Here is a 14489-nt window from a genome sequence, read left to right as displayed (position 1 = left end):
CAGGAACTGTTCCAGAGTCTATAGAATTTTGGAAGATGACAACCAATGCATCCACTATTTCCATGGCTATCTGTTTTAGTACTCTGGGATGCAGATTATCAGGCCCTGGGGATTTACCAGCTTTTAGTCCCATTAATTTCTCCAGCACTATTTTTTTACTAATACTAATATCCTTTAATTCCTCCCTCTCACTAATCCCTTGGTTCCCTAGCATTTCTGAGAAGTTCTGTGAAGACAGAACCAAAGTATTTGTCTAATTTGTATTTGTTTAAGTGTAGTCACTCTTGTAATGTAGGAAACGTGGCAGCCAATTTACGCACAACAAGCTCCCACAAACAGCAATGAGATAAATGACCAAATCATCTGTTTTAGGTGTTGGTTGAGGGATAAATGTTGGCCAGGACACCAGGAGAATTCCCCAGTTCTTCTTTGAATAGTGTGATGGGATCTTTTGTATCCACCTGGTTTAGGGAGGGAATTCCAGAGTATAGGACCTAGACAACTCATGGCACAGCTGCCAATGGTGGGGCAAAGGAAGGGGGACTACACAAAGGGCCAGAGTCAGAGAAATGGAGATTGTAGGGTTGTAGGAGGTTGGGCAAAGCTGTGAAGTGATTTAAACATGAGAATGAGAATTTTAAATTTGATGCGTTGGGGGAGTAGGAGCCAATGTAGGTCATCAAGGATAGAGCTGATGGATGAGCAGGAATTGACAGGATACGAGCTCCAGTGTTTTGGATGTGCTGAGATTTATGGCGGGTGAAGAATGGGAGGCAGGCCAAGAATCCATTGGAATAGTCGAGTCTGGAGATCACAAAGACATGATTGAGGGTTCAAGCGGCAAATGGTCTGGGGCAGGGGCAGGCACTGTTATGGAGATGGAAGTACATGGTCTTTGGTATGATAGAATCATAGAGCAGAGGAGGTCACCATTCAGCCCATCTTGTCTGTGCCAGCTCTTTGAAACAGCTATCCAATTGGTCCCACTCCCCTGCTCTTTCCCCATAGCCCTGCAAATGTTTCCTTTTCAAGTATATATCCAATTCCCTTTTGAAAGTTACTATTGAATCTGCTTCCATTACCTTTTCAGGCAATGCATTCTGAATCATAATAACTCACTGCATAAAAAAATATTCTCCTCATCTCTCCTCTGGTTCTTTTGCCAATTATCTTAAATCTGTGTCCCCTGGTTACCGACCCTCCTGCCAGTGGAAACAGTTTCTCCTTATACACCCTTCATAATTTTGAACGTCTCTATTAAATCTCCCCTTAATCTTCTCTGCCCTTAGGAGAACAATCTCAGTTTCTCTAATCTCTGCACATAACTGAAGTCTCTCATCCCTGGAATCATTCTAGTTCTAGTAAATCTCCTCTCCACCCTGTCCAAGGCCTCAACATCCTTCCTAAAGTGTGGTGCCCAAAATTAGATACAATACACCAGCTGAGGCCTAACCAGTGATTTATGAAGGTTTAGCAATGACATCCTTGCTTTTGTATTCTATGCCTCTATTTATAAAGCCAAGGATCCCAAATGCTTTTTTAACAGCCTTACCAACTTGTCCTGCCACATTCAAAGATTTGTTAATGTGAATCCACTGTTCCTGCATCCCCTTTAAAATTGTTCCATTTAGTTTATATCGCCTCGCCTCATTCTTCCTACCAAAATGCATCACTTCACATTTCTCTGCATTAAATCTTATCTGCCATGTGTGTGCCCATTTCACCAGTCTGTCTATGCCCTCCTGAAGTCTGCTACTATCCTCCTCACTGTTTACTACATTGCCACATTTTGTGTCATCTGCAAACTTTGAAATTATGCCCCCTATACCCAAGTCCAGGTCATTAATATCTATCAAAAAGAGCAGTAGTCCAAATACTGACCCCAGGAAGACACCACTGTATACTTCCGTCCAGTCTGAAAGACAACTGTTCAACACTACTCTCTACTTTCCGTCTCTTAGCCAGTTTCGTTTCCATGCTGCCGCTGCCACTGCCCCTTTAATCCCATATGCTTCAATTTTGCTAAGAGTCTATTATGTGACACTTTACCAAACACCTTACGAAAGTCCATATTCACAATATCACCTGCACTACCTTCATCAACCCTCTCCGTTATTTCATTGACGAACTCAATCAAGTTTGTCAGACACAATTTGCCCTTTATAAATCCGTGTTGGCTGTCATTTATTAATCGATGTTTTCCAAGTGACATTTAATTCTATCCAGATTTTGGTCTCTACAAATTTCCCCACCACCGACATTAGGCTGATTAGTCCATAGTTACCGAGTTTATCCCCTATGGAAAGGATATGGGGTCGCAGCTCAGCTCGGGGTGGAATATAACATTGAGATTGAGACCAGCAATTATCAGGTGATTAATCTATTGTCAACCTACTTCTTCCTTAAATAGGTAACAGAACAGCCCAATCAACATTTTTCTTTCATCCATTTACACCAAAAAACTTTCACTCCCTGCCTCTCTCGAAGGCATTGGCTCTCTGTCGGGGTACAGTTCCGGAGTTACCTTGCCAAAGTGGCCGTTTTTCATAGGTGAAGACAAGATCAGCTCACAAATTATCTGCACTAGTGCACTTTGCATCAAGGGTCATTAAATAGGTTGGTCGATTGAAGCAGCCAAAGAACTACAGAAAAATCTAGGCAAAATTTGCAAGTGGGAAGAACAATGGCAAATGAAATTCAGTGGAGATAAATGCAAAGTGTTACACATAGAAAGAAAAAAATTAGGGGATATGCATACTCAGTGACTGGTGTTGAACTGGCTAGGGGAGAGATTGAAAGAGATTGGGAGTAATAGTAGAATCAACACTTATCATGTTCAATCTTTGCAGAACAGCAATCAACAAAGCAAACAGAATGCCAAATTGATGGAGTATATGTGAGGGCATCATGCTGAAGTTACACAGTGCTCTGGTCAGGCTATTTGAGTGCTGTGTTCAGTTCTAGTCACCAAGGTACAAAATAAACATTCAGATGGTGCAGAGAAGGGCTACAAAATTGGTTCCTATTATCAGAAAAGTGGCTTATCATTAAAGGTTATAAAAACTTAGATTCTTCAACCAAAAGAAAGTGAATAAGAATGGATCTTGTAGAGGTATATAAGATACTAAGTGGAACAGAAATTTTTAATCTAGAGCACCATTTCAAGTTAAACCATGACTAGGACAAGGGAACATAGGTACAAAATAGTAAAATGCAAGTTCAGGTCGGATGTGAAGAATCACATTTTCACACAGAGAATTCATCAAAAATTGAAATGGTGTTCTGGATTGGGTAATGGAGTCCCAAACTCTGAAATAATTGAAGAGGAACGTGGATGGTGTGATAAGGGTTCATAGGTTTCTATTCAAGTCTGGGACTGTTCAATTCTAGCCAAATGGCCTTCCTCATATGTACTTTTTGATTGTAATCAGGAGTAAAAACCCTGGCTGTTTTTTCGCAGAAGTGCTAAGGCCAATTGTAGTACCCTACCAGAATTTTAACTTGGGACCTTCTGATCTATCAAACGTAGTGCTACACCAGGGGTTGCTTTTACCCTGTAGCCCATCAACCAAAGCTTTAAAGACCTTGATAAATTTAGGATTTAGAAGATAGTAACTGGTTTGCAGCACAGCTTACAAGAGCATTTATCTATAAAATCTTAAAATCCTCGAGTTTTTCAGGAGTCCATTCTTCAGTAACACCTCTGTCATACCCCAGTTCATCGAAATCAATGGACAGCATTGTAACATTGATGCTTACTATTCTTACTTTCTCCAAACACGGCACTGTGATGTTCCTTCTCTCTTCAGTTTAACCTTGAACCTTTCTCAGCTGCTCCATTACTCTTCAACTTCAACGTTTGGATTTCCTCTTCAGCCTTTCATATACTTGTGTTTTTTTCACCTCCAATCCAGGTGAAGAACTGTTGAGTATACCTCCAACTTAAGCAGCAAAGTCCACGTAACTGCTTGGGACAGATTTTGCTGGAGCAGGACATCGCGTGGCGTGCCCTGTTAGTTAGACTTACAATTGCATGTTTAGGTTTTAAATTTTTTTGCCCGCAAAGTTGCTGGAAGTGCGAGCTGATAACGGTGCAGTGACAGCAACAGGGGATCTGGGACCGAGGAGAACAACTGGACAAACAGGGTACCTCCTTAATCAATGAGATTAAAGGATTGAGAAATAAACAGAGGAAGGACTGAGAAGAAGGGTGAATTAGAGTGGGTAAATTCAATGTCTAATAAGGTACAGAAAAAGAAAGAGAGGGAAAGAAAGATTGGATTAAGAGAGTGAGAAAAAAAGAGACAGAAAGGAAAAGTAAGAAAAAAAAATTTTTTAATGTAAAATTTGACATTTTTAAAATCTCCTAAAACAATTCGCAACCTGAAGGAATGAGATTCCACATTTATAATTGTTTACTTTCTGGGCAAGAGAGGTTGACTGGCAGTCATTAACAATTATCACGTGGTTAAAAGGGTACTTACGCTGATAATTACTATACTGTCATTTATACGGGTCATTTTCAGTCTTTCTCTTCCTTTCGGATGTTTCTCCCTCTCTCTCTCTGTTTTGTGTTCTGGCCGTTTGTATATTCGGTGGTCCTGTAGGTAACACCTCTCTGTCTGAACACTTTGATTGCCTTGACAACGGGCAGTTGGAATGATTATCTGTAATCACCAGGTATTGTTCTCTGAATATAAATGCGAAAGGTTCAAGGATTTCCTGACATTCACCTGACGAAGGAGGAAGCCTCCGAAAGCTTGTGATTTTCAAATAAAATTGTTGGACTATAACTTGGTGTTGTAAGATTCTTTACATTTGTCAACCCCAGTCCATCACTGGCATCTCCACATCATGATAATTATTAGGCATAACTTTCTGTGGTGAGTTTAATGGATAATTAATGTGCAAATGCAGCAACTTCATGAAAATCACAGGGAAGTTAAGCAGATGCTGTTTTTGCGAAGCTAACAGCGGAGCGGCACAAATCGGCCAGCAACTTGTGGTGATTCACAATTCACGGGGTTGCTTTTTCTCGCTACAAGTTGCTGGCCCATTTGCAGATTAACAATACAAGCGTCATTCAGACGCCGTTATTTTTTCACCAAAATCTGACTCCTTGTCTTCACATGTCAGGGCAGTTCTTGAGGTGTTAGCATTTTGGAGACCGAGTGTTTTTGAAGCTGTTGGTCAGCTTTTGCTAGTTTTCTAGGTTGGTATCTATACTATGGGAAATTCAGTAGTAACTCAAAAGATTGCTAATATTAGATATGGACAAATTTGTGGGATTGGCCCGGATTCTGTGTAGGGGAACTAAGATAGTGGTGGAATTGCATGTCATTTCTTTTCATCCAGTTTAATGACCTTAACTAGGCCCAATACTCCCTCCCCAAATGGAAATTTACAATACTGAGATCAACAGAGTTTTGTTAGGTAAGAATATCAAAGGACAAAGAAAAGGCAGCCATATGAAGTTGAGGTACAGAATGATCTAAAAGAATAGTGGAATAGGCACAAAGGGCTGAATGGCTTACAGCGTTCCTTTGTTCCCCAAAAATAGCAGTTTACAAATGATTAGCATTAGACAGAATATAATCTGGTTTCGATGGCAGTGTGGTAACTTTGCTTATAGTCATGGGACTGTGGTATGCCTCTGCAGGTAATTGTATCATTTTAAAGCCTCATCAATTGATCCAGTAAGGAATGAGCTGGTTAGTGTCGGACTACACCCCCTCCCCCGTGCTAGGAATGGCATAACCATTCCTTAATTTCTGCAAAAACCCCATAACCTCCCAGCTATGCTACTAAACCAGATATCCACTCCAGCTCTAGCCCTATGCTCTGGAATTCCCTCCCTAATTCCCTCTGCCTTTAAAGTGTTCCTTAACTAGGCCCAATACTCCCTCCCCAAATGGAAATTTACAATACTGAGATCAACAGAGTTTTGTTCTCTGGGGCTAACCTTTTTGTCTCTCTGAATACCTCCTTTGGCTCAGCATCCATTTTTTCCTTATGCCTCTGTAAAACAATTTGGTATGTTGTTCTATGTTAAAGGCACTCAATAAAGGCAAGTTTTTTTTAAATAGTACATTACAAAGGTATTGTGGGTAGTTGGTGCATGGGAAATAAAAATACTGAAGGCTGTAGCTCACAGATGAGGTGTTTTTATCAGACTGTTTTATATTCCCTATGTATTAGGAACATAGGAACAGGATTAGGCCATTCAGCCCCTCGTGCCTGCTCCACCATTTGATAAGATCATGGCTGATCTGTGATCTAACTCCATATACCTGCCTTTGGCCCATATCCCTTAATACCTTTGGTTGCCAAAAAGCTAGCTATGTCAGATTTAAATTTAGCAATTGAGCTACTATCAATTGCCGTTTGCGGAAGAGAGTTCCAAACTTCTACCACCCTTTGTGTGTAGAAATGTTTTCTAATCTCACTCCTGAAAGGTCTGGCTCTAATTTTTAGACTGTGCCCCCTACTCCTAGAATCCCCAACCAGCGGAAATAGTTTCTCTCTATCCACCCTATCTGTTCCCCTTAATATCTTATAAACTTCGATCAGATCACCCCTTAACCTTCGAAACTCCAGAGAACACAACCCCAATTTGTGTAATCTCTCCTCGTAACTTAACCCTTGAATTCCGGGTATCATTCTAGTAAACCTACGCTGCACTCACTCCAAGGCCAATATGTCCTTCCGAAGGTGCAGTGCCCAGAACTGCTCACAGTACTCCAGGTGCGGTCTAACCAGGGTGTTGTATAGCTGCAGCATAACTTCTGCCCCTTGTACTCCAGTCCTCTAGATATAAAGGCCAGCATTCCATTAACCTTAGTGATTATTTTCTGCACCTGTTCATGACACTTCAATGATCGATGTACCTGTACCCCTAAATCCCTTTGGACATTCACTGTTTTTAACTTTTTACTATTTAGAAAGTACCCTGTTCTATCCTTTTTTGATCCAAAGTGGATGACCTCACATTTGTCTACGTTGAATTCCATTTGCCACAGTTTTGCCCATTCACCTAATCTATCAATATCCCTTTGTAATTTTATGTTTTCATCTACACTGCTTACAATGACACCAATCTTTGTTTCATCGGCAAACTTAGATATGAGACTTTCTATGCCTTCATCTAAGTCGTTAATAAATATTGTGAATAATTGAGGCCCCAAGACAGATCCCTGCGGGACTCCACTAGTCACATCCTGCCAATGTGAGCACCTACCCATTATCCCTACTCTCTGTCGCCTTTCGCTCAGCCAACTTCCTAACCAAGTCCGTACTTTTCCCTCGATTCCATGGGCTCCTAACTTAGCTAACAGTCTCTTATGTGGGACCTTATCAAATGCCTTCTGGAAGTCTATATAAATAATATCCATTGACATTCCCCTGTCCACTACTTTAGTCACCTCTTCAAAAAATTCAGTCAGGTTTGTCAGGCACGACCTACCTTTCACAGATCCATGCTGGCTCTCTCTGATTAACTGAAAATTCTCGAGGTGTTCAGTCACCCTATCCTTAATTATAGACTCCAGCATTTTCCCCACAACAGTAATGAAGGCTAACTGGTCTATAATTCCCTGGTTTCCCTTTCTCTCCTTTCTTAAAAAGCGATGATGTGGAGATGCCGGTGATGGACTGGGGTGGACAAATGTAAGGAATCTTACAACACCAGGTTATAGTCCAACAATTTTATTTTAAAATCACAAGCTTTCGGAGATTATCCCCTTCGTCAGGTGAATGCATTCACCTGACGAAGGGGATAATCTCCGAAAGCTTGTGATTTAAAAAAAAAATTGTTGGACTATAACCTGGTGTTGTAAGATTCCTTACATTTCTTAAAAAGCGGAGTGACGTGCAATTTTCCAATCTAGAGGGACAGTTCCTGAATCTAGAGAACTTTGAAAGATTATAGTTAGGGCATCTGCAATGTGCTCACCTACTTCCTTTAAAACCCTGGGATGGAAACCATCTGGTCGTGGGGATTTGTCACTCTTTAGTGCTATTATTTTCTTCATTACTGTTGCTTTACTTATATTAATTTTGTCGAGTCCCTGTCCCCGATTCAATATTAGTTTTCTTGGGATTTCCGGCATGCTATCCTCTTTTTCAACTGTAAATACTGACGCAAAGTAATTGTTCAACATGTCTGCCATTTCCCCATTGTCAATGACAATATCCCCACTTTGTTTTTAAGGGGCCAACTCTGCTCCTGATCACCCTCTTTTTCCTAATGTAACTATAAAAGTTCTTCGTATTGGTTTTGATATCCCTTGCAAGTTTCTTTTCATACTCTCTTTTTGTAGCTCTTACTATCTGTTTTGTGACCCTTTGTTGATCTTTGTATCTTTCCCATTCGCCAGGATCTGTGCCATTTTTTGCCTTTTTGTATGCCCTTTCCTTATGTCTTATACTGTCCCTTACCTCTTTAGTTGTCCATGGCTGGTTTTTGGCAAGTAGAGTTCTTGCCCCTCAGGGGTATAAACCGATTCTGTATCACGTTAAATGTTTCTTTAATCATTTCCCACTGATCATCAGTCGTTTTACCCATTAACAGATTTGCCCAGTTTACTGTGGACAGTCTCTGTCTCATCCCATTGAAGTCGGCCTTACCCAAGTCTAGAATCTTAGCAACTGATTCACTTTTTTCCCTTTCAAACACCATATTGAACTCGATCATGTCATGATCGCTATCGGATAGATGTTCATGCACAGTTAAGCTGTTAATTAAATCTGGTTCATTACTCATTACTAAATCTAGTATAGCTTGCCCCCTTGTTGCCTCTAGGACATACTGCTGTAGAAAACTATCCTGGACACACTCAAGAAATTCACTACCTTTCTGACAGTTGCTAGTCTGCTTTTCCCAATCTATGTGAAGGTTAAAGTCCCCCATTAAGACCACTTTGCCTTTGCTACATGCTTGTCTAATCTCTGCATTTATACAATCTCGTACTTCAGAGCTGCTGCCAGGGGTCCTATATACAACTCCCACTATAGTCTTAGATCCTTTCCTATTTCTCAATTCAACCCATAAGGTCTTTGTTGGCTGCTTACCTCTCGCTATATCCTCCTTTATCATTGAAGAGATTTCATCTCTAATCATTAAGGCTACTCCTCCCCCTCTTCCATTTTCCCTATCTCTCCTGTGGACCTTATAACTTAGTTCCCAATCCTGACCATTCTGCAGCCATGTCTCAGTAATAGCTATCATGTCATACCCTCCAATTTGAATTTGAACCTGTAGTTCATTTAATTTATTCCTTATACTCCGTGCATTTGTATATCGAACTCCTCGTTAGGCCACACACCCTAGCCTGACCTTCAGCTTTGATGCTGGGTTAATCGCCTTACGCCTTCTAGTTTTCACTTTGTCTGTAGTGTCTAAAGTACACTTTCTTTCGGCTGCTCTACGCTTTTCCCTTTCACTTGTTCTTGAACAACTGTTTGTACTATTTGTATTGTAAATTTCCCCTGGGTCTTCCCCTCTTTTGCTGCTCTCAACTTTACTCCCTTCTGACTCCCCGCTCAGGTTCCCATCCCCCTGCCACTCTAGTTTAAACCTTCCCCAACAGCACTAGCAAACACCCCTGCGAGGACATTGGTCCCGGTCCTGCTCGGGTGTAACCCGTCCCACTTGTACAGGTCCCACCTTCCCCAGAACCGGTCCCAATGTCCCAGGAATCTAAATCCCTCCCTCCTACACCATCCCTGCAACTACGCATTCATCCGGTCTATTCTCCTGTTCCTATACTCACTAGCAGGTGGCACTGGTAGTAATCCTGAGATCACTACCTTTTGAGGTCCTTTTTAATTTATCTCTTAACTCCTTAAATTCACCTTGCAGGACCTCATCCCTTTTTTTAAACCTATCTCGTTGGTACCGATATGGACCACTACTACTGGCTGTTCACCCTGCCCCTCCAGAATGTCCTGCAGTCACATTTTACAATTAAAAACAATTTTTATGTTAAATATGATAAAGCAGATATGTGAAACTACCCAAAAGAATGATGACTTAGCACACTTGCCCCATCCAGTGGCAATTGTGCATAAGTGGTTACGCCTTTAACTTATACACAGGGAGAGTGTTTTTAAGTGTCTAGTGTAGACTTTCAGGAGCTTAAAACCAGCATCACTTATCGCTGCATTTTTCCACACACAATTGCTAGAATATGCAAATACAGTAGTCCTGATCAATGTTACTTCATGCTTCTAAACTGCAAGGGCAAGGGAGGGGGGGGTATCGTTATGCCATTGTAAATGGTCATTGCAACCTCTTGGCTACTTGCTTTTACTGCTCTCCTCTTTCCACCTTATCCCAAGTCCGGTGTTAATTGTGTATTGTAACTGAAGAGGTTGTTGATTTGCGATAAGTACTAAACACTCATCATCGTCGCCAGGCTTCTTTAGTTTATTATCAAACTGCTATGGAGCGAGCCTTTTACTTAATGGTAGCATTCACACACCTGAGTCAGAAGGTGCAGAGTTTGAACTCCCTCCAGGTGATCCCAGCGAATGAGGACCAGAGCTCTGGCTCTGAATTCTAGGTTGACATTCAGCAGGGATACTCGTGTCTGGTGGGTGTGGATGGCCCTCCACTCATTTTTTGGGTGTAGGAGCCTATAAAATCCTTCCGTTAGCATCATGATGGTTACGGCCATGGAAGGAGCGTTCATGATGCAGCCTGTCAAACTGTTAATCAGCCTGTGAATCCTTCTAGTACTTCACATTATTTTCCAAGGGAAGAGTGTGAATATATGAAAACAACCAAAATGCTAACGGGGAGAATAATATTGTACTTAATCCAATTCCCATTAGTATTGTGTGCTATTTTAATTATTCACTTCAAACTGCTCACATCACTTTCCCCGCCAATAACCACAACTACCCCATCTTATTAACTCAAAATGCTCTCTCCAGACACAATCCAAATTTGGAAGGACAAAAGCTGCTTTTATATTGGTGCTGTTTTAGTTTGAACTCCAAGAGACCAGCATTCACGAGCCAGCTCCAGGTGTTTACACTACTAAATCTGGCTCCTTCAGCAGTAGAATCAGAAACTCATCAATTAACATAAAAGCATCTTATAATTTTACTCCAGGCTGTTTTTTCACAGATCAAGTACAAACATTTCACATGCTCATGATGAGACTTCACTGAACAGCTCAATAGTTCCTGGGTTTGTTCAGAGACCATATATGAAATTTCAAAGCACAGTGTTCAAAGTACACAAAGTAATTTTCCTGCTATCATGTATATTTTAAATGTATCAATCAACTCAACAGCACTGCAGGATATTATTATTCCAAGCAGGCTATAATGTCAAGTCAGTTAGGCATCAGACCAGCAGGATGGTTAGGAGAAACAAAGGAGATATTTGCTGTACAGTTACTGAATTAATAAATATTTCTACACAGTTTATTAAAATATGGCACATTTATACTAGTATGGCAGGAAGAGAAAGGAAATGGCACAAGACGAAGAAAAAGCTGATGCAGTGGAACTTATGATAAGTTAAGCAAGATGGTGAATTAACAGGCAAGTGACAAAAAAAAGTGGCTGAACTGGGAAGGAGAAAAACGCAACCAAATAAAGTATCTTTATACCAATGATTGGAGTATCACAAATAAAAACTAGAGGAGCTGGAAGCACAAATCTAGCTGGAGGTTACGTGCCAAACTGGTAAAAAGATGTGGGAAAAAAAACTGCTTTGTTCTTTAGCTTAAATTCCTTCCTCTGCTGTTGTTTAACCTGCCTGTCAGTAGAATTTGTTGCGTATCATGACCCACATAAATTTTCAGATCAACAGAGGCAACATTTCCGTGAAACAATAACTGTAAAATATAAAACCATTCATGTGGCGATTAACAAATTCAAACCATTATCATGTTCCTCGAAAATTTTAATGAGGAAAGGAATTTAAAAGAAACAAATGTTTCATCAAGTCAGTTCCATACATTTAACTTGTCACTTTAAAATGTGTACCTCAAATGTAGAAAACTTGTGAGGCAGTGGGCTGGCACACAGTTACTAGCTGATTATAATTAAGTTGCACATCAGCCATCTTTTTATTTGATCATTTAATTGTAATACTCCTTTCTGCTATTTTGAGGGTTTTCATCTTGATAAACTTTACTTTTCTGTCTTTTACCTGTAATCAAGCAGTCTGACAGTATCAGAATCTGAGTATAGGGCAGGACATATTAACTGATGCAAAATGGTGGCACTAGGAAGATTAAATTTGAGTAAGTCTCATGCCTAACCACTGCCTATCCTCCAGCACAGCCACTGTAATTTATTTTATTTGGGGGGGGGGGGGTGAGGGGACAAAGAGAAAGCTGACATTTTAATAGTCAAAAGTAGAGGATGTTGAGAATGGGATTTTTTTCCATGTAGTGTTGTATTTTCCCCAATCACAAATGAAGTAAACTGTATCTATATAATCTGAAGTAAATTTTAATATACTTGCCAACACCAATATTCCCCCATGACTTGTATTAGTGACCTCAGCGACATGCATACAATTTATCATATTCCATATGGGCAAGGCAAGATGCTATCGGCTTTTTAAAATGAAGTTAAAATTATGTACTGTACCATTTTCTCAAATCAAATTCCTTGTTGAGGTTATATGACAAATAAGGTTATTTCAAATAAGGGCCCATCCAACTGTTAAGATGGACAAAGAAGATCCCAAGGTACAATTTGAAGCAGAACAGGGAAGTTTTCCCCCATGTCCTGGCCAACATGTATCCTTCACCCAATATCACCAAAAATAGAATAACTGATCATTTATCTCAAGGTTTGTGGGACCTTGCTGTGTTTGCCTACATAACAACAGTGAATACACTTAATTGCAAAGTATTTTGGGATGTCCTGATGAAAGTTGCTATAAAAATGCAAGGAAGATTTTCTGACATCAATCCAAAATTTTTACTCGTGATCCTTTGTCCTACCCTTGCAAATTAATTTTAAATAATTTTACAGATTTACCTTTCACAATTTTGCATACCTCTACAAGATCACCTCTTACGCCTCTCCTTTTAAGGCTCAAGAGCCCACATTTCTCTAGTCTTTTCTCATAACAGAGACCTTTAAGACTGGGATCATCCACATGGCAATTCTCTGCATTGCTTCCAGTGCTTGAATGTTTCCCTTGTGTTTCAATGACCAGAACTGGACACAGTGTTCAAGGTGTGGTCTGACCAGAGTACTGTCAATTTGATCATGACTTACTCTGACTTGTATTCCTTGTTGAGGTTATATGACAAATAATGTTATTTAAGAGTCAAGAAATATTAAAGTGCTAAACACCATTCTATTCATAAACGTTTGTACATCAAACGCTGTGATATAATTAGATTCGGTAAGTCACTCATACTAATTTTGTGAGCCAAACTAAACCATGTAAATAAATTGGACTATCAACATTTCAGTAAGAGGGAATTTACATTAGTCAAAGTCAATTTTGAAAAGATTTTGTAACTTAATTTGAATAGATATCATGTTGCTTCTGCCTTTTTGACATTTTATGAACTGAAGTCATTAAAAGTCCAAAGTTTTTATATGCTTGCTTTGCTTCAGTGACATTCATCTTATTGTTGCATTAAACTTCTTGCCACAAAATCAGTGTTCGGTTTTTATAAAATTCTCTGAATTCACTGCCCGTGAAGTAACCTGGGGCGAAGAGTACGTCCTTAAAATAATTCGATGTTCACTTTGGTTTTGATCAACTGATGGGCAAGAAATAGTTTTGAATTCGTGCCATCTTTTTTGACAGTGATGAACTGCAGAACTGTCAATAGTTGGAGTGTCCTTTCTAGAGTTATTTTGTTCTTGTTCCTCAACACTTCGGGCCAACATATAGCTAACCTTCCGCTGATGTGCCAGAGCCTCCTCTTTATCATTTAGCTGTTAGTGGAAAGAGATAAACACATTTAGAATCTTAATTAAGAATTTATAATTGATAGCATAAAAAGTGAGCTAATATCCAATGTATACTTCAAGCCAGTCAAATACTCATTTATGCAACACATCTCATAAGATAATTATGGATGAGGAAGGCCATTCAGCCCACCTTAGTTTATCCATCCTGAATGACCTTAAGGGGCTCCATCGCAGCATCCAATTGATTCTTAAATAATTCCAGGGTTTTTAACATCCATTACTGTATCCAGGAGTCCATTTCATGTGTTGATCACTCAACTTGACTCAGTCATACCACCCTCACCTGAGTCAGATTGTGGATTCAAGCCCCACTATGGACTTGAGCACATTATATAGGCTGATGCTTCAATGCTGATGCATTGCTGCATTGTCAGAAATGCCATCTTTCAGATGAGGCCACATTTACCTGTTAAGATGGATAAAGGTGACCCCACCACGGTATTCAAAGCAGAGCAGAGGAGTTCTCCCCATGTTCTTCACCCAATACCACCAAAAATAGATTAAAAGGTCATTCATCTCATTGGTGT

General features: G+C 40.0%; 1 protein-coding gene and 1 long non-coding RNA gene across 3 annotated transcripts in view; one reads left to right on the top strand and one right to left on the bottom strand.

Moving 5' to 3' along the window:
• LOC137320860 (uncharacterized) overlaps positions 1–14489 on the top strand; it is a 32814-nt gene that overhangs the window by 4286 nt on the left and 14039 nt on the right. The window lies entirely within an intron of this gene.
• ccdc125 (coiled-coil domain containing 125) overlaps positions 11090–14489 on the bottom strand; it is a 42351-nt gene continuing 38951 nt past the window's right edge. For both annotated transcript variants that reach the window (XM_067982770.1, XM_067982769.1), the window contains exon 12: positions 11090–13926. In XM_067982770.1, the coding sequence (XP_067838871.1) occupies positions 13642–13926 (285 nt within the window). In that variant the 3' untranslated portion in view covers positions 11090–13641. The remainder of the gene's footprint in view (positions 13927–14489) is intronic.

The sequence above is a fragment of the Heptranchias perlo genome, chromosome 4 (assembly GCF_035084215.1).
Source record: "Heptranchias perlo isolate sHepPer1 chromosome 4, sHepPer1.hap1, whole genome shotgun sequence".
Taxonomy (NCBI): Eukaryota; Metazoa; Chordata; class Chondrichthyes; order Hexanchiformes; family Hexanchidae; genus Heptranchias; species Heptranchias perlo.
The sequence above is the reverse complement of the archived record's forward strand: the minus strand, read 5'-3'. Positions and strand labels throughout refer to the sequence as shown.